Genomic DNA, 22,379 nt, shown 5'->3' with positions numbered 1-22,379 from the left:
CAAGGAAAGAGTGATCATTTTTTACTTTAGGAATTTTAGAGGCTTTGTAACGGAATGAGAACTTGAGCAATATCTTAAAATATATATAGATAAAAAAGGAGAGAGTGGAAAATCACAAACATTTAAGAGAGAGAGTAACATGAAGAAACCTGTCGGGAGCAGAGCCCTTCCAGAAATAAAGTTTAAAAAGGAGAACGGGGAGTGTCTGTCTGGCTCAGTCGGTAGAGCACGTGACTCTTTTGATTTCAGGGTTGTGAGTTTGAGCCCCACGTGGGGTGTAGAGACTCCCCAAAAATAAGAAGAATACTAAAATCTTTAAGATAAAAAAAAAACAAATAAAAAGAAAAGTGGCAGATAGAAAAACTCTTAGGGCTCCTGGGTGGCTCAGTTGGTTGAGCGTCCAACATCAGCTCATGTCATGATCTCACAGTTCATGGGTCTGAGCCTTGCCTCTGTGATGACAGCTCAGAGCCTGGAGCCTGCTTCGGATTTTGCATCTCCTTCTCTTTCTCTCTCTGCCCTTCCCCCACTCACACTCTGTCTCTGTCTCCCTCTCTTTCTCTCAAAACTAAACATTAAAAAAAATTTTTTTTGAAAAAAGGAAAAACTCTTGAAAGTCAGGTAAAGGAATCAGAATCTGAGTGTCAGGAGACCTTGGAGACTCTAGTCTTTGTATTCAAAGCAGGAATCCCCCTACCACATCCACATCAGGCATTCACTTTGATTCCGCTTGAATCCTTTCCTTGTGGGGCATTTACTGCCCTTCCACGCGGCCCACTCTTGTTACGGACGGTAGTAATTATGAGGCATTTGTACCATTGCCTGTGGAAGGCACTGTCCATTTTTGAACATGTAGATTTAATGACATACTCGTTATGCTTAAGGAAATTTCATCTAAAATACACCTATCCATTGCATTAGGAAAAGGGAAGAATGCATTGTTTCAAATAGGGGTTCTGTTTTTTATAGCTTTATTGAGATATAATTCACATACCATACCATTCACCATTTTAAAGTATACAATTCATTGGCTTTTACTGTGTTCACAGAGTTGTATTTCCATTACCACAGTTTTCATAACTCCTTAGCTGTCAGCCCTGCAAACTTTCCATCTCCCCCAGCTGAGGCAACCAATGATCTACTTTCTGTTTCTACAGATTTGCTTATTCTGGACATTACATATAAATGGGATCACACAATATGTGGTCTTCTGTTACTGGCTTCCTTTACTTAGCATAATCTTTTTAAGGTTCATCCATGTTACAGAGTGTATCAATACTTACTTCTTTTTACTGACACATTATATTCCATTGTGCGGATATATCCTATTTTATTATCCGTTCATCAGTTGATGGACATTTAGGTTGTTTCTTCTTTTTCACTGTCATGATTACTGCTGCTGTGCACATTCATGCACAAGTTTTTGTGTGGCTATGTTTTCAATTCCCTTGTGTATATACCTAGGAGTAGAATTTCTGGGTCATATGCTAACTCTATATTTAACTATTTGAGGAACTGCTGGACTGTTTTCCAAAGCAACTGCATCATTTTACATTCCCACCAGAAGTGATGAAGGTTCCAGTTCTCCACATACTGGCCAATATTTGTTATTACCTGTCTTTTTTATTATTGTCATTCTAGTGGGTGTGAAGGTGGTATCTCATCGTGGTTCTGATTGACATTTCTCTGGCGGCTAATGATGTCACGCATCTTTTCCTGTGCTTCTTGGCCACTTGTCTGTCTTCTCTGGAGAAATGTCTATTCCAATCCTTTACCTGGTTTTTTGTCTTTTTATTATTGAGTTACATATTCTAGGTTCAATATACGTTCTCTTCCTTTAGAGATACAAGCCCCTTATCAGAAATGTGATTTGCAAAACATTTTCTCCTATCCTCTGGGTCGTCTTTTCATTTTTTTAATAGTGTCCGGGTCACATGTTTTTAGTCCCATAATTCTTCCGGGTTTTTCTTGTTTTCCCTGTTAAACTGTAAAATTGTGAAATTTAAATTGTAAAATTCTACAAACCCGGAAACCACTACTCCTTCTAGATCTCTGTTCATCCAGGAGAACGGGCCTTGCATGGTACATATCTGTTCAAGAATGTGTCTCCACCACCAGCCACTGCTGCCCCTAGAGGTTTTCCTGTAGATAATTTGATTTCATTCTGGGTGAGATATTATAGTTTATTGGTTTGTTTTCTTACAGGTGAATCGATTTAGTAAGGTGGAAGACCGAGCAATTTTTGTCACTGACCGTCACCTGTATAAGATGGACCCCACTAAACAGTACAAGGTGATGAAGACAATTCCGCTCTATAATGTAAGTGTTTTCTCCTTTCTGAATAAGGGATTCTTAACCTGGTATTCCTGGACCCCTAGTGGGTCAGTAATTGATCACTACAACCTTTGGGGCTTTAGGGAGCCCATGAATTCCTGAAATTGTATGCCAATCTTATGTTTTGTACAAATGCACAATTTTCCATAAGAAGGATCCAAGAGTGCCTGGCTGGAGCGTGTGACTTTTGATCTTGGGTTCATGAGTTCAAGCCCCACGTTGGGTGTGGAGCCTATTTAAAAAAATAAAAAGAGGAAGAAGAAGAAAAAGAAGGATCTGAAGTTACCAATAAATTAATGAAGCATTTTAAAAAGCCAAGTGTAAGTGTTCTGCATTCTGTGTGATCTTTCTGTATTCCTAATCTTACGTACTGCTTAAATGTTGTGACACATAATGTATTTTCTTATATATTTTCAAGAGGTTTGTTTTTATAGGGAGATGGAATCAGGTAGAAAAACAGTAGAGAATTACTTTATGAAACCATTACCTCTCTTTCAGAGGTAAAATGTGTGCTGTTCCCAAAAGTTCTTTTCACCAATATATTTTCCCTCTGATCTAAACTCACTCAGCTGTTCTCCATGGGGTTTTCAAGTTCTATAATCATTTCTCATTTGAAATATGAAATTTGGTGGATATCTCCCCGAATCTCAATATAAGATTTTTTTTTTCATTTTTCTCCTGCTGTATGTGGTCTGCTTTACAAGTGACTGTTGGTTCTGATTCTTCAGAAAGATCCTCCTGACTACCAGATCCTTTTGAGAGTCAGGTGGTTTTTGTCTGTCTGCTAGTTCCTAAGGAGAGAGGTCTGTGTTTGTCCAATAATAGAATCCATGAGGAGTATTATTTAAAGATTATTTTAAATCCTTTTGGTATCTGCAAAAGGGAATAGGAAACATACTGTTTTGTAGTTTTATGTTGTTAAATCAAGAGTCCTGTTGGTTGTGAGGGACCACAGAAGGGAAACTATTCCTGGGTTTGCTAAATGATTTGGGACGTCACTGCAGGGTTGATTATGGGGTTGAAATTTGTGTCCATTACACTCCCTGCCCCCAACCCAATATACACACATGCATCTTTCTCCCTTTCAATAAAAAGGCTAATGGATTGCAGCTAAGAAGAAAATAATATTCTAGGACATTCTTGATTTCATATTGTCTTCTTAGCAAGCACTTGTAATCTCATGTATCAATCACAGTTTAAGCCTAATAACTGCAGTCTTAGAGTAGGAGACGAAGGAGGATATGGGAGAAAATCAGATTTTGTCAAAGTCAAATGAAGTGTGGAAACAAACAAAAAAATAAATTGTGGCCTGTGTTTTATTTCTTTACTTTCTATTAAAGGGAGATCAATCAGAGCACTTGATACAAGTTCAATAAATAGCTACGCAACTCTTTGAACCGAAGTTATTGTGCCAAACTGTCATCCTTTTTCATGGTGACTTGTGTGTCACTGTTCCCCTTCATCATCAGCATCGTTGTCAATGTTGTAAACAATATATAATATAAAAATTAACGGCGTTTAACAATTGCAGTAAAGGTAAAACAATGTCAGTAGAATGGGTGCACACTGTCACGGATGCTATCAGTCCTCTGCCTGTATCCCACTGCACCCCCTGATCATTTCTGGGCACACCTTCCTGACTCCAACAGTCAATGTCCTTGTCAAAAGTCCCCCATCAGGCTGTCAGAACCCCCTTTGCCTGCGGCCCACGGTGGTAACTGGTTTAACAAGGCTCTGTTGGCTGCCTTTCTCTCCCTGAACCATCTCTCCACTCCCTTGCCAGCGTCCCTGCCCCTCCCAAATCACTTCTGTATGTTTACCAGCCTTCGTCTCGGGGTCTGCTTTGGGAAGAACTAACTTTGGAGTAGCGGCTGCGTCTTAGAGGGCGCCAGGTTGAAGGGGACAGAGGACTTCCAACTGAATCTATAAAAATGTTCTTTCAGTCTGAAACAATTATGGCAAACTATTAAGTGTTGATCGTAAAAACATGAGTCTTTGTGGCTTTTTTCTTTAAACTTTCTGTATGATCAGAATATTTTGAAATTAAACAGAGTTTAAGACAAGGAACCTTTAAACAATGATAAGAGTAGTGAAGAAACTGGGAAGGGAAGGAAGAAGATGATCTCAGTTTTAACCATGTTGTGTTTCAAGGCAGTGGTGAAACTTGGAAGGTATACATTCCACAGATAATTGGAAATCCAATATAGAGGAGGAAAGAATTCAGCACTCAAGATAAAAATTCAAGAGTGGATCCATGTATAATTGGAGGCTGAAATTATGAGTCTAGAGAGAGAAAGGGGGCAGGTGACTCGAGAACATTCACAGCTAAATGGTCAGCAAAGAATCGCTGAAAGAAATGGAGTAGAAGGAAATCTCTCAATGGGCTTCCATTTGCTCACCTCTCTTTTAATGCATTGAAAGAGCTCTAGTCTCCCTTCAGTACCATCGGTTATGAGTTATTCTAAGAAAGATAAGAACTATAGGAACACTGTTTCAGAATCCAGTTGGAAAGTTCTCAGAACTCAGAGTAATCGCTAAGAACAGATAGCTGAGGGGCCCACACCCTTCTCGTTCTCATGCCTCTCGTTTCTTTTTCATAGGCTCCTTTCCTGTCTCAGTTAAGCTTTTCTGTCCCCAGCAAACAGATTGGGACCATATACTGTCTTGAGTAATGTTTTTAATGAGGATACACATGGTAGTCAGGGAGAAGAATCTGGCGAAAGCTAAGGAAATGCTACCATTCGGTGTTGAAAGAAGCTCTAAGGGGCTGTGTTATCCTGTAGCCCCCTGAGCAGCACGAGTGCTGGGAGAGTCTGCGTTCCTGCCATCCTCTCAGGCTCTACTTCTCTCTGTGTGTCTTCTTACTAACAGTCGCCGTCCTTGCCAAATGGCATGGGCCAGCACTAGGCTTAGATCTAAATCAGCCAACCCAACAAACCATCCGAGTGTCATCCTGCAGTAACATATTGCACACAGGCTCCAGATGAGGCCTCCCCATAGCAACCAATTCCGTATGATCCACATTGCTACCGTAGTTCCTTGTTAAGCACTTGTTAATCCATGCATCGTCTTCCCTGACTTTTCCTGGGATAGCATGGATAATTACTACAGTTCATTTGGGGCATAATTGATCCCTTCCCCCTACAATCTTTGACTGCTGACCTTAGGCCGAAGTCATCTTTGGGCCCTGGTCACAGAGCATGCTGGGGTGGGTCAATAGGAGAGAAGTGCTTCAAACAGGCAGCTTCCTCAGGCACCCTTGGACTCCTCCCACCTACACCTGTTCCAATCTCCTGGCTCCCAGTCTTCGTCAAACAAAAACTAAATCATGCTCATGGATGCCCATTGCGGTAAGAGTTTAGGTGATGCTGTAGTTTGGCTATGTGTCTAATCAGTTTCTAAATCTGGTCTTCATCAGTGCTTTTTAGCAGAATGTGTTTCCTTAACTGCTTCCAGCCCGCAATATGGGACCAATATTTGTTGCTTTCCTAATGCACCGTAAAAAGTACTCAACCAATTTACTATCTCTGCATCTCCTAACCCATTGACCTTGTATAAAGCAGTAGCACCTAAATGCCCCAGGCACTTAACTCTAATGGGCACATGCAGCAGCTCCCAGGGGCTCCCCAGAGATCGGTTAAGTGACTGCTTTATCCCTCCAAACCACAGCTTTACATGCTGGGTGGAGAGATCCTATTCCTTGTTGACAAGCTTGCAGCAACCAGGTGCACATCCCGTCTGAGAGGTGTTTCTTGTAGCATCCTGGTGCCTCATTTCTTTCTGCTAGATCTTGAGGCATAATGAACAGAGACTTAAGGAGACTCAAGAAATGGGGAGTTACACCTCAGTTAGAATGCCAGTGTAGTAATTATCTTCATTTGGGGTTTTAGAGAGCTGTAGACCAGATTGTCTTGTCACAGCCTCAATAACTAAACTCTTCATTCAACAAGTGATTGCCGAATACTCATTATGTGCCAGACATATAGGTATTGTGGCACAGAAGTGTCAAAATAGTCAAAATCTCTGCCCTTACAGAATTTACATTGCAGTGGGGAGGGGAGGCAGCAGACTCTACTTACATGTATATATTTGTGCATATATGTATATGTATGCATGCATATATATACATACATATACACATCATATAATCCATTAGAAGGGATAAGGGAAGAAATAGAATAGGGAAGGAAGATAGAGGATATGAGGGGTGTTATAATTTCAAATAGAGTGATCAGGCCTCACCGAGAAGTTGACATTTAAGCAGAGACTCATAGGAGCTAAAGAATGAGCCATATGCTTACTTGGAGGAAAAGTATTTAGGGTACAAGGAACAGCAAAGACACAGAGACGTGAGCAGGGAGGAAAGAGCGAGCCTATGGGGGGCTGGAAATGTTTTGCGCCTTGATCTGGTAGCAGTTACTCTTCTGTATATGTTTGTTAAAATTCACCAGGCTGTTTCCTTGAGATTTGTACTTTCTGCTGAGTGTAAGCTATATACCTCAATAAAGGGGGAGGCAAAAGAGAAAAAGAAAGCTATCTATGAAAGAGGATAAGGGAGGGGGCATGTCAAAGAGAAAAGTGAAGTAAATGAAGCAAATGATAATTCAAGCCCAGGGGGAGTTCTGACCCACTCAACAGCCAATGGTGTGTGGACCATTATCGCACAGCATGTGAAACACGTGACAGTCATGTTTGCTTTCTCCTCTGTCTAAACAAGAGTACATCCCCACTCCCCTCCACCCAGAGACGCAGCCCTCAGCTGTCCCTCAGAGGAGAGGAGAAGACATTAACTAAGCGAGGGTGGATGCCTGATATAAGGGAAGCCAGTTGTAGGCTGCCAGTGACCCAGTCCTGGGGCCAAGAGCTCCTTGCTGTACCTCTTACGTTCCCTCCGTGTTCCTAACATTGATCAGATGTGCTTTTTTCTCATTGTTTCCCAGATCAGTTTTGCTGGAGACCTATTTTATTACCTTTTCAATGACCTCTGCTCTTGTTTTTTTTCTTCTCCATTCTCTAGATTTACTCTGTTGGTTCCTTTTCTAGCTTTTTGAGTTGAGGGGTTAGCTGCTTTCATTTTTATTGATTGATTGATTGATTGATTGATTTACATCCAAGTTAGTTAGCATATAGTGCAATAATGATTTCAGGAATAGGTTCCAGTGATTCATCCCCTATGTGTAACACCCAGTGCTCATCCCAACAAGTGTCTTCCTTAATGCCCCTTATCCATTTAGCCCATCCCCCCACCCACAGCCCCTCCAGCAACCCTCAGTTTGTTCTCTGTATTTAAGAGTCTCTTATGTTTTGTCCCCTCCTTGTTTTTATATTATTTTTGCTTCCCTTCTCCTATGTTCATCTGTTTTGTATCTTAAAGTCCTCATATGAGTGAAATCATATGATATTTGCCTTTCTCTGACTGATTTCGCTTAGCATATTACCCTCTAGTTCTATCCACATAGTTGCAAATGGCAAGATTTCATTCTTTTTGATTGCTACATAATACTCCATTGTATATATATACCACATCTCCTTTATCCATTCATCCGTCAGTGGACATTTGGGGTCTTTCCATACTTTGGGTATTGTCAGTAGAACTGCTATAAACATTGGGGTGGATGTGCCCCTTTGAAGCAGCATACCTGTATCCCTTGGATAAATACCTAGTAGTGCAATTGCTAGGTCATAAGGTAATTCTATCTTTAATTTTTTGAGAACCTCCATACTGTTTTCCAGAGTTGCTGCACCAGTTTGCATTCCTACCAGCAGTGCAAAAGAGATCCTCTTTCTCCGCATCCTCACCAACATCTGTTGTTGCCTGAGTTGCTGATGTTAGCCATTCTGACAGGTGTGAGGTGGTATCTCATTGTGGTTTTGATTGCTATTTCCCTGATGATGAATGACATCGAGCATTTTTTCATGTGTCTGTTAGTCATCTGGATGTCTTCTTTGGAGAAGTGTCTATTCATGTCTTTTGCCCATTTCTTCACTGGATTATTTGTTTTTTGGGTTGAGTTTGACAAGTTCTTTATAGATTTTGGAGACTAACCCTTTATCTGATATGCCATTTGTAAATATCTTCACCCATTCCGTCAGTTGCCTTTTAGTTTTGCTGATTGTTTTCTTCTCTGTGCAGAAGCTTTTTATTTTGATGAAGTCCCAATAGTTCACTTTGCTTTTGTTTCCCTTGCCTTCAGAGACGTGTTGAGTAAGAAGTCGCTGCTGCCAAGATCAAAGAGGCTTTTGCCTGCTTTCTCCTCAGGGATTTTGATGGCTTTCTGTCTTTCATCCATTTGGAGTTTATTTTTGTGTGTGATGTAAGAAAGCAGTCCAGGTTCATTCTTCTGCATGTCGTTGTCCAGTTTTCCCAGCACCATTTGCTAAAAAGACTGTATTCCATTGGATATTCTTTCCTGCTTTGTCAAAGATTAGTTGGCCATACGTTTGTGGGTTCATTTCTGGGTTCTCTGTTCTGTTCCACTGATCTGAGTGTCTGTTTTTGTGCCAGCACCATACTGTCTTGGTGATTACAGCTTTGTAATACAGCTTGAAATCCAGGATTGTAATGCCTTCAGCTTTGGTTTTCTTTTGCAGGATTGCTTTGGCTATTCGGGGTCTTTTCTGGTTCCATACAAATTTTAGGATTGTTTGTTCCTAGCTCTGTGAAGAATGCTGATGTTATTTTGATAGGGATGCTTTTGTTTTTAAATTTTAGTTTTTAAAAATGCATTTAAAACTGTAAATTTGTGTTTATGAATGACCTTGAGCTGAACTTCACATGTTCTAATATGTGGTATCATCCTTGTTGTTCCATTTTAATTACTTTGTCATTTCCATTGTGAGTTCTTCTTTAAGCCATGGGCTGTTTAGTGGTATATTTTCCAATTATTTTGTATATGATAATTCATAGTACATGTGTGTATGTGTTTTCTATAGGGAGGAAGTTCACAAACTTCAAATTCGTTTATTGTGAAACAATCTGTTTTGTATATATTTTATGTATACAAAAAATTAATTTAAAAAATTAAAAATTCAAAAAAGAATTAATGTATATAACACCACATGAATCTGTTACCCTATAGCCAACATTCTACTGCACTGGCATTACCCCTAAGTTATTTTTTAAATATAAGAATCTGTCAGATCACTATCTGTTGTATTGTTCTCATCAGTTTCTGTTAACACTAAAACATACTGCAGAATTAAAAACATTTAAAGAGAAGTGAATTAAAATCTAGAAGGAAGAGGGGCACCTGGCTGCCTCAGTCAGTTGGTTAAGCTTCTGACTCCTGATCTTGGCTCAGGTCATGATCTCAGAGTTCATGGGTCCAAGCCCTGCACTGGGCTCTGTGCTGATGGCATGGAGCCTGCTTGGTATTCTGTCTCCCTCTCTGCCCCTCCCCCGTTTGCTCGCTCACTCTCTCATGCTCTCTCAAAATAAATAAAAATAAACTTTAAAAAAGGAAGGAAAAAGAAAGAAAAAAGAACAAACTAAAAGATAACCATTTTCCTTTTCTTTTTTTAATGTTTTATTTATTTTTGAGAGAGACAGAGTACAAGCAGGGAAGGGCCAGAGCAAGAGGGAGACAGAATGTGAAGCAGGCTCCAGGCTCTGAGCTGTCAGCACAGAGCCCAACACAGAGTCGAACCCACAAACTGTGAGATCATGACCTGAGCCAAAGTCGGACGCTTAACCAAGTAGCCACCCAGGTGCCCCTAAGCATTTTTCATTTTATGACTTAGAAATTTCAGGGCACTTGGGTGACTCAGTTGGCTAAACATCTGACTGACTCTTGATTTCAGCTCAGGTCTTTTTTTTTTTTTTTTTTTAAGATGTTTTATTTTTGAGAGAACAAGAGAAAGAGTGCAAACAGGGGAGGGGCAAAGAGAGAGGGAGACACAGAATGTGAAACAGTCTCCAGGCTCCAAGCTGTCAGCACAGACAGAGCCAGATACGGGGCTTGAACACAAGAACGGTGAGATCGTGACCTGAGCCGAAGTCGGACACTTAACCAACTGAACCACCCATGCACCCCTCATCTCAGTCTTGATATCAGGGTGGTGAGTTCAGGCCCCACACTGGGCTCTGTGCTGGGCATGAAGCCTACAAGGAAGGAAGAAGGGAAGGGAAGAGAAGGGAAGGGAAGGGAGGGGAGGGGAGGGGAGGGGTTTTTGTCTTCTCCATGTTTCTTCTTCCCTCCTTCCCTCCCTTCCCTTCCCTTCCTCCCTCCCTTCCTCTTTCCTTCCTTCTTTCTTTCTTCTTTCCTTCTCTTCTCTTTCTTTCTTTCCTTCCTCCTCCCCCTCTCCCTTTTTTCTCTCTCTCTCTCTCTCTCTCTCTCTCCCCCTCCCTGTCCCTCTAACTCTCTTCCTTGAGGAAGACGTAAGCATCCCCTTCTTCCTCTGCCCCCATTTGCCCCCTTATTCCACTCTTACCATCTCTCTGACAGGTCAAAGCAGTATTATTAATCCCTTACATCAATACGTAAAATAGTCCCAGTCCAGTTTCTCTTTGAAAATGAGTGTCTGAACTAGAACTGAATATATCTTTGCTTTTTTATTCTACTTTTTGGTGACAGGATCCCATTAGAATAGAGATTTTCAAACTTTCTCATGAGGCTTGGGGTAATTGAAGTAAAACTGAGGTCACTGGATTAGCAGACCCTTGGAAGGTTTTATTGACATGTGGCATACCCCGCCCACCTGTTCACATCCGGGCAAATATTTTAACTCTTTTATTGGAGTATACCCTACATGCAGAAAAGTGCACAAAGCTTAAGGGTAGAGCTTGATGAATGATCACAAAGTGAACCCATCTATTCAGCCATTACCAAAGTCGAGACACAGGCCATTAATAGGCCAGAAAGCCCCATTGTGTTCCCTCCCGGTCACTGTCTTTTAGTGTTTATGTGCATACGCTTTCATTGGACACTTACCCCGGCGTGAAACTGTAGTGGACAGATGCAGTTTCCCAAAGGAGAGTGCTCATGTACACCTCCACCAACAGCGTGTGACCGTTCCAGGTGCAGCTGCCATCTCTCCAGCACTGGCTATGGAGAGTGTCCTCAGTGTTAGCTGTTTGGGTAGGTATGTGGCAGTTACTCATTGTGGGGTGTTTTTCCCCCAGCTTTATTGAGATGTAATTGACATATAACATTGTTCAAGTGTAAGGTGCACAGTGGGCCGATGTGATACACTTACACGTTGCAAAATGGTTACCACCTTAGCATTGGCCCACAGTGCCATCACATCACATAATTACAGTTTCTTTTTTGTGGTGAGAGTATTTTAGGATCCACTCGCTTAGCAACTTTCAAGTATATAATGCAGTATCATTAACTGCCATCACCATTGCCGTTCAGCAGTTTCCTAGAACTTACTCATCTTACAACTGGAAGCTTGTGCCCTTCGTCCAGCGTCTCCCACATCCCCTGCTCGCCAGCCGCCGTAACCGCCACTCTACTCTCTATTTCTGTGAGTTCGGCTTTGTTAGATTCCACGTGTAAGCAAGATCATATAGTATTTCTTTGTCTGGTTTATTTGGTCCAGATGGTAGGATTTCTTTCTCTCGTGGCTGAATAATATACGGTTATGTATATATACCACATCTTTATCCATTCACTTGTTGATAGATGTGGATTGTGTTTTGTATTTGCATTGCCCTTTTTACTAATAAGGTCTGGCACCTTTTTTGTGTGTTTATGGATCATTTGGATGCCTTTTGTGAATCTTTTGCCCATCTTTCTATTCAGTTGTCTTTTAAAAGTTGATTTCTATGGGCGCCTGGGTGGCTCAGTCAGCTAAGCGTCTGACTTAGGCTCAGGTCAGGATCTCGCAGTTTGTGAGTTCAAGCCCCACACTGGGCTCTGTGCTGACAGCTCAGAGCCTGAATTCTGCTTCTGATTCTGTGTCTCCCCATCTTCTCTCTGCCCCTCCCCTGCTTGTGCTCTATCTCTCTCTGTCTCTCAATAATAAATAAATGTCAAAAAAATATTTTAAAAAATAAAAAATAAAAGTTGATTTCTAGTTCTCTTTATATTTTGCACAAGTGCCCCTTAGCAGTTACAGATGTTACATATATTTTCTGACTCTGTGACTTGACTTTTCATTCTGTAATGGTGGGTGGGTTTGAACAAATTTTTTTTATGTTAATGCAGCTCAGCTGAGCACTTTTTTCCTTTGAGGTTGATGCAGGGGTTTTTTTGTTTGAGAAGTCGTTCCCCATCCCAAGGTCACAAAGGCATCTTCTGCTGTACTCTATACACTTTATTGCTTTACCTTTCACATCGACAGCCACAGTGCTCCTAGAATTGATTTCTGTGTGTATGTGACGCTGTAGCCCTGCATTCATTTTCCCCCCTGCGTATAAACAATCGGCCTAGTACCACTCATTAATTTCCATATCCCTCCCCTTCCATTTCACCTTCCTCCCAGCATGATGTTCTCACTAGCCACAGCCATATACATGGAAAGAGAGCAGAGGAGGGTGGTAAAGCAGATCTCATCAAAAGTGACAACATTTCCTCATTTTCTTTGTCTTAAAGTCAAATTCCTTTGGGAGTCTGGCAGGTTCAGAAATGAATGAAGCCCATACTCTACCACAGGGCAGTCATCCCTCCACTGTAATCGCCATGGCCATGCCTGAGCCCCACTATGCCAGGCCTTTGGATTCCCCTAAAAAAAGCTGAAGTCTGTATTTGATGTTAGTCTCCTGATTGTTAAATGCCGTGCAAGCCAAATAAAACACATCTGTTGGCCATATTCAGCCCATAGGTCACCACTTTGCTACTCCTATTAAAAAAAAAAGATCTTTGAGGCACCTGGGTGGCTCAGTCAGTTCAGTGTCTGACTTTGACGCAAGTCATGATCTCACAGTTCATGGGTTTGGGCCTTGTGTTGAGCTCTGTGCTGACAGCTCAGGGCCTGGAGCCTGCTTCAGATTCTCTCTCTTCCTCTCTCTCTCTGCCTTCCCCCACTCACGCTCTGTCTCTCTCTCTCTCTCTCTCTCAAAAATAAACATTAAAAAAAAAAGATCTCGTCATCTGCTTTCTTTTTTTTTTTTAAGTTTATTTATTATTTTGAGAGAGAGAAAGAGCAAGGAAGGGGCGGAGAGAGAGGGAGAGAGAGGATCCCAAGCAGGCTCTGCCCTGTCAGCACAGAGCCCGTGCGGGGCTCCCACAAACCATGAGCTCATGACCTGAGCCAGAATCCAGAGTCAGGTGTTTAACCAACTGAGCCACCCAGGTACCCTGTTGTCATTTGTTAGTTTAAATGAGCTATACCTGTGTGTCTCAGCCTCTTCCATGCCAAACTTTAAAACTTCTAAAATCTACGTTATGTTTTATTCTGGATTTTGTGTAGCAGGAACCGTAGAAACACTAACCATTTCTCACTTATAAAAAGCTATAACTGGGTGTGAGCTTCATAGAAGGATACATTTCCTACTTCAATTAGCAAGGAAGGAAAGGAATAAAGGAAATTTTGGGAGAGGTGTCTTTCTTGTCTGGAGAACTCTCTGCCTCCTCAGTGTTAAATGCTAATTCCATCCTTCTGACTTTTTATTATCAAGTTTTTCGAATGTATAGAGAAGCTGAAAGAATAGTAAGGGAATAAATGCCCTTATGCCCTCCACCTAGATTCAATAAATATTTGTTTTTTTGCTGTATTTGTTTGCTCTCTCTCATGACACTTTGCCACCAAATGCTCCTGTGTGTATATGCCCCTGCGAACAAGGACCTTCTCCTTCATAACTATCGTCCCCTTTTCATATCTGAGAAAAAAACATTTCCATAATATCACTTAGTATCTAGCACTTAGTTAAATTTCTCCACTCATTCAAAGAAAGTCTTACACTTATTTTTAAAAATAGGTTCCTATTGTAGAGGTACATGTCTTTTAGTCCAGAACTGTACCTCCACATACAGTCTTTTTTTCATGATGTTGGCTTTTTATTTATTTGTTTATTATTTTTACATTTTTTAATGTTTTTATTTATTTTTGAGAAAGAAAGGGACAGAGCTTGAGAACCATAAGATTGTGTCCTGAGCCAAAGTCGGACACTCAACCGAGTGAGCCACCCAGGCGCCCCTAATTTTTTTTTTTAACATTTTTTTTAATTTTTTTAATGTTTATTTATTTTTGAGAGAGAGAGAGAGAGACAGTGTGAGTAGGGGAGGGGCAGAGAGAGAGAGAGACAGAATCCGAAGCAGGCTCCAGGCTCTGGGCTGTCAGCACAGAGCCTGACGTGGGACTCGAACTCATGAACTGTGAGATCATGACCTGAGCTGAAGTCGGACACTCAACCAACTGAGCCACCCAGGTGCCCCAACATTTATTTATTTTTGAAGGAGAAAGAGACAGAGCATGAGCAGGGGAGGGGCAGAGAAAGAGAGAGACACAAAACCTGAAGCAGGCTCCAGGCTCTGAGCTGTCAGCACAGACCCCGATGTAGGGCTTGAACTCATGAGCTGTGAGATCATGACCTGAGCTGACTAAGCCACCCAGGCACCCCTCATGAGGTTGACTTCTTAAAACAGCATTATTAAATTATCATTTACGGTAATGGGCTGAACGGTGCTTCCCCCAAATTCATTGGTTGAAGTTCTAACCCCTAGTCCTCAAAATGTGGCTGTGTTTGCAGATAGGGTCTTTAAAGAAGTAATTAGGTTAAAATGAGGTCATTGGGGTCAGACCTGATCCTGTATGACTGGTGCCCTTTTAAGAAGAGGCAGTTGGAACAAAGACAGGTACAGAGGGAAGACCATGTGAAGACAGAGAGAGAATATGGCCATCCACAAGTGGAGGAGAGAGGCCTCAGAAGAACCACACCCTTCCACATCTTGATCTTGGACTTCGAGCCTCCAGAACTTACTTAAGCCATCCATTCTGTGGGGCTTTGTATGGCTGCACTAGCAAACTCCTATATTTACTGACCCTAAAATTCACCCATTGCAAGGTACAGTTCAGTTACTTTTAGGAAATTTATGCTTTTGTACAAACATCACACCGTCCAGTTTTAGAACATTTCTATCACCTCAGAGTGTTCTCTTGTACCCATTTGCAGTAAATCCCCGCTCCCAACTTCAGCCTATCCTTTTACCTTTTCTAGAAATTTCATATACATGGAATCATACAACAGGTATTGTGTCTCTCGCTTCCTTCACTCAGTATGCTTTGGAGGTTCATCTAGGTTGGGCCATATGTCATTGATTTGTTCATTTAATTGCTGAGTAATATTCTACTGAATGGATATACCATATTTCATTTCTCTATGTACCATGTCATGGACATTTGGCTGCTAGGTGCATTTGCATACAAGTCTTTACGTGGGTATGTGCTTTTATTTCTCCCGGGTGGATATCTAGGAGTGGAATTAATTATTCTATCATATGGCCTTTGTTTAACTTTGTAAGAAACTACCAAACTTTTCCAACATGGCAGCTCCATTTTACATTCTCTTCCGTATATGAGAGTTCTGGTTTCTCCACATCCCCCCCAGCACACAGTCTGCATGACACTGACTTCTTAGAGTCTAGAACTGGTCTCGTCTGGATTTGTCTGTTTCCTTATGGTTCATTTATTCTCCTTGTCCCTGTAGTTCCTGTAAACCAGAAGTTAAATCAGGAGGCATTAATTTTATTTGCACAGTGCGCTTCACTTCTTGAGATCATACATTGCAGCTCAACAGAAGTGGCATATGTACAGCTAACCCTGCTTTGTGATCGTCTTTAGAATATGTAGCCACACTATTATTATGTTTCTCCCACTGTGGTCTAAGTTTCTGTCTGCTTATAGAATAGATACCTGGTGTTCTCCTCTGCATGGCTAGAATTTAGCATAAAAATAAAGATAAATATCACCATCACATAATTACATATTGATAAGTTGCCCATCACTATAACAATACCTGTTATTTTCAGCTTCTTTTCCCGGTCTTTTTTCATAACCGAATTCTTCTAATACTTTGTTCTTGATCTTTTTTGTTTAAGTTTTTACAGCTTATTAATCCTCTCGTGAAAAGCCTGCACCGTCCCTGCAGGTGACTACAGCCACCACAGAACCTTTACTCCTTTGTGCTGGCATCAGCACTGTCCTCTGCATTCCCCCCCGACCTTCTTCATTCTGTTCTTGTGTCCTTTTGCTATTTTCTTGAGGTCTTTTTCTTCTCATGTAGGCGATGTCTTGCAAGTCTATGTTTGGGTTCATTTTCCTTCTGTAATCCAAGGAGTCCTAAATCGTGCCAGAGTCATTTGTCTTACCACCACCAAAATGCATCCTAAATCCAAATACAAAGATGATGTCTGATGTGGTCTTGTATGTTTTGGCCAGTTTTTCCCAAATTTCTTAGTTTCTGTTGCCTTTCTGGTGTGAAGGACATAGATGACCATTTGTTTCTGCCATATTAGTCAGTTAGTCGTGAACTTCCTGGCTCAGAGAATAACTATGTTGTTCGTAATGGCGGTCAATTGTCAGGCAAGCCAGGAGGGAAAGCTCTATATTTCTTATTTATTTCTACAACTTGTAGCTCTCTCCCCCAAACCCTGGCAACCTCTGATCATTTTACTGTCTCTGCAGTTGTGCCTTTTCTAGAATATCATATCACTGGAACCATATGCTTTGTAACCTTTGTAGGTTGGCCTGTTTTACTTAGCAGTAGGTATCTGAGGTGCCCCCATCTCTTTCCATGGCTTGGTAGCTCATTTCTTTTTATCACTGAATACTATTCCAATGTATGAGTGTGCCGTAGTTTGTCCATCCTTCTGCCTATTGGAGGACATCTTGGTTGCTTCCAGTTTGGCACCATCATGAATAAAGCTGCTGTGAACACTCACGTCCAGGTTTTTGTATGGACACAAGTTTTCAGGTCATCTGGGTACATACCTACAAGTGCAGTTGCTACATCATGTAGCAAGACTAAGTCCGGCTTTATGTGAACTGCCAAATTGTCTCCCAAAGTAGCTGTACCATTTTGCATTCCTACCAGCAGTTCATGAGAGTTCCCACTGCTTTGCATCTTTAGTATTTGCCAGTGTCAGTTTAAATTCTAGCCATTCTAACAGTCATGTAGTAGCGTCATGTATTTTTCTCGTAGCCTAAGCTACGTAGCTCAGTGTATGCTGGGGTCCAGCTAATCTCTTCAGGAATCACCCTCCAGTCTCTGTCATCAGTTGGTTTGTGTTCAAGAGAGAAAGACTGATCTTTATGTAAGCCTAAACAAAATGTAATTAAAATATAAATTTGACACGTTTTTTCTCTTTCATTAGCAAAAACAATCCAGCCTGCTTATCATTTAGCAATGAGTCCAGTCGCTCTTCGCAGGAAATATAAAAATAGGAAATCATGACAGGTTTTTGAGACTGTTTTCAGTAAGCACTGTTCTCACAAACGGCACAGTCGAGTAATTATAAACAGCAGTCTGAGAATGAAACATTCAAGTTACAAGTGACCCCTGTCTTAGCCACAGAGTGGCTTTCTTTGTACAAATAGTGCGGAGTTGGGATAGGGTTTCAGCCAGCTGGATTCTTTGTTACTGTCAGATTAGCATCATCCGCCTTGAGTCACTCTCTACACTGTATTTGTAAGTTGTAATAGCGAATTAAAGCATCATTTCCAATGTCAAGAAAGGTTAAAAGTTTTACATGGGAAGGAGGGTCAGAATTTGAATGTTTTGCAAAGCTGGGAGACTCGTGGTTGCTGGGCTTGATATGGAGAACAGTCAAGAAGTAACCTACATAATTAGTAACATGTACAGAACTTTGATCACAACCTCTTTAACTCTGAGAATCAACCTAGAGATCACTATAGATGGGTGGAAAAGATTGCACCCCATGGCTGAGGTGAGTCGCGTGAATCAACGAGCTTGTGTCTTGTGAGTTCACGGGGACATGGGCTCGCCCCAGCCAGCACTCAGGGAGCTGGTTGCCAAGATCGAGTTTAATTTGCGTAAACATAAAATCTGTTCACTGGTTTCAAGTGAGACCACATAAACTGAAACATTTAACCCAACCTCAGCTGGGACTCTTCTTATCCTTTTGTTGGTGAGCTGTGTTGGTTTTGAAAAATGCTTGAATCTGCCCACTAATGCTGTTTGATATAGTCCCTTTTTATCGGTGTGGGCTTGATGGCCAAGGAAGTAGCCAATTAATTACACAAATATCTCCTTTAGTTCTGTGGAGAATACAGGCAAGCAGGGAAGAGAAAAGAGACAATTATCAGAACCGATGTGAGTGTTTTGTAGAGGTAAATGGGTTGTAATTATGCCGGGCTTCATGCTTTATTACTCCATCTGACAGTGACTGGCTAGAAAGCTATCATTTCATTTGGAAGATGGATCGTCTTTATAATGTGTACAGGGGTGAGCCCTGCTGAAATCCATCGCTGTGGGCTCTGCTCCCGATCACCGTTGCTAAAGCACCCTGCCCTCATGGCGGAGTCCCAGGAGAAGGTGTTTCCATGGTAATCTCAATGAAGGCGGTCAGCTGATGTCTGGCACCGCCTGAGCTGCTGTGCGCCAGCCTTCTCCCCTCTCTCCTCCCTCGAGCCTTTAAACTGTATTTATTAGTCCTCTTTAATGGAAAGTATATAGCCCCTTGATGTCGACATGGAATGTGCTCGGGTTTGTTCATTTATTTATGTAGGTAATAAATTTACCTTCCTAATTAATTCTCAGTAAGTCCCAGAATCTGTATTATTTGGAACATCTTGTGCAAACGTTTATATTTTTGCCAATTACAACAAAGAGTTGCTTAGCAGTATTAGACTCTAGAACCTCTGTTCTTAGAAAACAGTGATGTCTGTATTGAAGAGGAATTTCTTGTGAAGATACAGATATTAAGATTTCAGTTTAATTTTTCAAGAATCTCTTCTTGCTCTGACAGCTTTGGCAATGAAACCACTTTTCCACTCTCCTTATAATTTTCTTTAAACACTCCATGATTTTATTATTGGATTCAAGTAAGTCACATGGTTTGAAAACACTTCTAAGAAATGTGACAGTTAGCCATGTTCTCTAATTTTCTTTTTTTTAGTAAGAGACGAAGAAGTCAGAATTTCAGAGCTACCCAATTGATTGTTTTCCTGGCATTTGTTTAGAAGTAGATGCTTTTTGTCAAACCAGTTAGAGACCATTGCTTATGTTAAACTACTAAGTCAACCGATTTATAATGTCAAAAGTCAGTGCTTTGGGGCACAAGGTAGAGTCCATTTTCATCAGTGCTATACTTGGAAATTCAATTACAAATGTAAAAGATGCACTAAATCAGTATCTGAAAGCAACAATCGTTAGAACCAATTTATGACTCCTTTAAAAAGCTATCTCATTAAAGAAGCACAAAGCCTTTAAACCACTAAAGTATAGGAAAATTAGTACAGCACCACCCTATTTATCCAGAGGTCAGATTGCCAGGAACAAGATCCTTTTAAAGCAAAGCCCTAAATGGAGGCATATACATAAAAAGATCTCTGCGTTTGCAGAAATAGATGTCACTAAGCTGAAGCAATAATAGGCTTCCTTTTACATAAGTGTCTTATCGGAGCTCTCTTATGCAGGAAACACTTTTGAGCACCTACTACACGCTGTGCGTTTGCCAGGCATTGGCAGTGCAACAGCACATCACACAGTCTGCCCACAAAGTCTCATGGACCCAGGAGAGAGGCAGAGAAGTGTCCCAGCCCGTCCGCACAGGCCCGCGGCAGCCCTAACGTTCAGATGACCGTCGTACCTCTCTCTCAGGAGGAACCCACCCCTCAGAGAGGGAGGCAACCCACCCAAGGCCACAACTCTCCCACCCTAGTCTGTTATCCCACACCCTTGAGGACCTTGGACGTCACGGTCCCGATGGTGAACTGCTCCCACTACCTCCTTTTTGTAACAAACAACACACACAACTAATATCCTATTTCAAGAAGAGGAAAGAAATGACAGAACTAACATTTCTCATGCACCCGATGCCAGGCATTTATTAGGTAATTTAACTATGTTACATCTCCATCTTTGTAAGAATCCTGTGCAAGTTCAGTATCGTTCTATAAACGGAGAAACCAATTCTCCTATCGTGCAGGATTTTTTTTTTTTAATTTTTTTTTTCAACGTTTATTTATTTTTGGGACAGAGAGAGACAGAGCATGAACGGGGGAGGGGCAGAGAGAGAGGGAGACACAGAATCGGAAACAGGCTCCAGGCTCTGAGCCATCAGCCCAGAGCCCGACGCAGGGCTCGAACTCACGGACCGCGAGATCGTGACCTGGCTGAAGTCGGACGCTTAACCGACTGCGCCACCCAGGCGCCCCTATCGTGCAGGATTTTAATACAGGTTTTTTAGACACCCAAGCCGAAGTGAGCCATATGACGAGGCATCTTCTGGCTTCTAGAATGCTCTCTCACTTTCTGTCTCCCCCATTTCCCTTGTTTATTTATGTCTTTCTCACAATAATAATTGCTTTCTAAAATATTTTATCTTGGGGCGCTTGGGTGGCTCAGTTGGTTAGGTGTCCGACTTCAGCTCAGGTCTGATCTCACTGTGAGTTCAAGCCCCACGTCAGTCTCTGTGCTGACAGCTCAGAGCCTGGAGCCTGCTTCGGATTCTGCGCCTCCCTCTCTCTCTGACCTTCCCCCACTTACACGCTGCATCTCCCTCTCTCTCAAAAATAAATAAACAAAAAAAATTTTTTTTTAATATTTCATCTTAACCTTTTACGGATAAGTGACTTGTAGGCCCTGGGGATCCTTCAGGAAATGACATGATCAAGACCAGGGCCCATGTATTGGCTGTGTTCTGCATGTCAGAGGCTCTCGAGGTACAGTCCATGGGGATACAAAAAGAGAAAAAGAAAACCTTTTGTTTTATTTGTCAGAAAGGAAAAAAACCCGCCAACCGGCACCTGTGAAGGGAGCTGCCACATTGTACTTCTATTTGCACAACCGTTTCTCTCTGAATTGCAATCCTGCCTTTTCCAAGAAGGAACAAATAGGAAAAGGGACTCCAGTCTCAGGCAACCCAGGAAAAAAAAAATGGCATGTTTCCATTGCTAACCTGATACTTGGGAGTATTTGAATTTGCTTTTATTTAGTATCCACTTTTAAAGCCAAACTGAAAATGTCAGTAACTTTTTAACTCAGGGGTTCTCAGACTTGGCTGCACATTGGAATAGCCTGGGGAGTTTTGTAAAAATTCTGATCCCCAGGCCACACACACAAGCCAGACCAATGAAATGGACTCTGTGTGGGCAGACCTAGGCATCAGCATGGTTTAGCTCCCCAGGTGAGTGCAGTGTGTAGTCAGGTCCCAGAACCACTGATCTAACTATTTTGTTCCCCAAATATATTCATTTTTGTTGTTCTGGCTGTTTCTTAAAAACCTCTGTCAAAAGTTGGGCTTACCCCAAAACTCAGCTCTGCCATTACATTTGCCTGTGTGCGCGCACACAACCGAGAGACAGAGACAGGGAGGAAGGGAGAAGAGAGAGAGGAAGTGTGTATGTGTATGCTTTTTCTGGAAAGCCCTGAGATCTTGTCCGCTGCATCAAAAATCAAATCTTCTTTAAGGTACTGACTATGGTCTTATGTTTGAGGACTGTCTTATTGGAAAAGTCTCCTTGGGCCACCTGGGTGGCTCAGTCAGTTAAGTGTCCAACTTCAAAAGGAAGAGTCTCCTTAAACAAGGGTAGTATAACAGTAAAATCACCTCATACGTGATGGCTCTCATCCCTTATGATGGACATCGCATACACTGTCTCACTTGACCCTCCCCACATCACTGGGAGGCACCCTATACTGGTCCTGAGCTCATAGGTGTTAAATGAGCTTGTCTGTCTGTTACTGGTTGAAGTCCGGAGCAAACTTTCTTTACACTGAATTATTATAATGAAGTAGTGGGGCACCCCAGAGAGAATCTGATTTTTTAATGTAACAGCCATAAATATTTCATCTTACTAGAATTATATCTAAATAAAAACATCTTTACAGTGTGCCAGGGGTGGGGGTAAATCTGGTGGGCTAAGTTAAGTTAACAAGTTCAGGATCGTCTCTCTTGGCTTTGCTAAATTACTTCTTT

The 22,379-nt window shown here is 41.6% G+C and overlaps 1 protein-coding gene across 2 annotated transcripts in view; it reads left to right on the top strand.

The window, feature by feature from the left end:
• MYO1D (myosin ID) overlaps positions 1-22,379 on the top strand; it is a 359,179-nt gene that overhangs the window by 213,592 nt on the left and 123,208 nt on the right. For both annotated transcript variants that reach the window (XM_030296022.2, XM_030296023.1), the window contains exon 20: positions 2,206-2,319. In XM_030296022.2, the coding sequence (XP_030151882.1) occupies positions 2,206-2,319 (114 nt within the window). The remainder of the gene's footprint in view (positions 1-2,205; positions 2,320-22,379) is intronic.

The sequence above is a fragment of the Lynx canadensis genome, chromosome E1 (assembly GCF_007474595.2).
Source record: "Lynx canadensis isolate LIC74 chromosome E1, mLynCan4.pri.v2, whole genome shotgun sequence".
NCBI lineage: Eukaryota > Metazoa > Chordata > Mammalia > Carnivora > Felidae > Lynx > Lynx canadensis.
The sequence above is the reverse complement of the archived record's forward strand: the minus strand, read 5'-3'. Positions and strand labels throughout refer to the sequence as shown.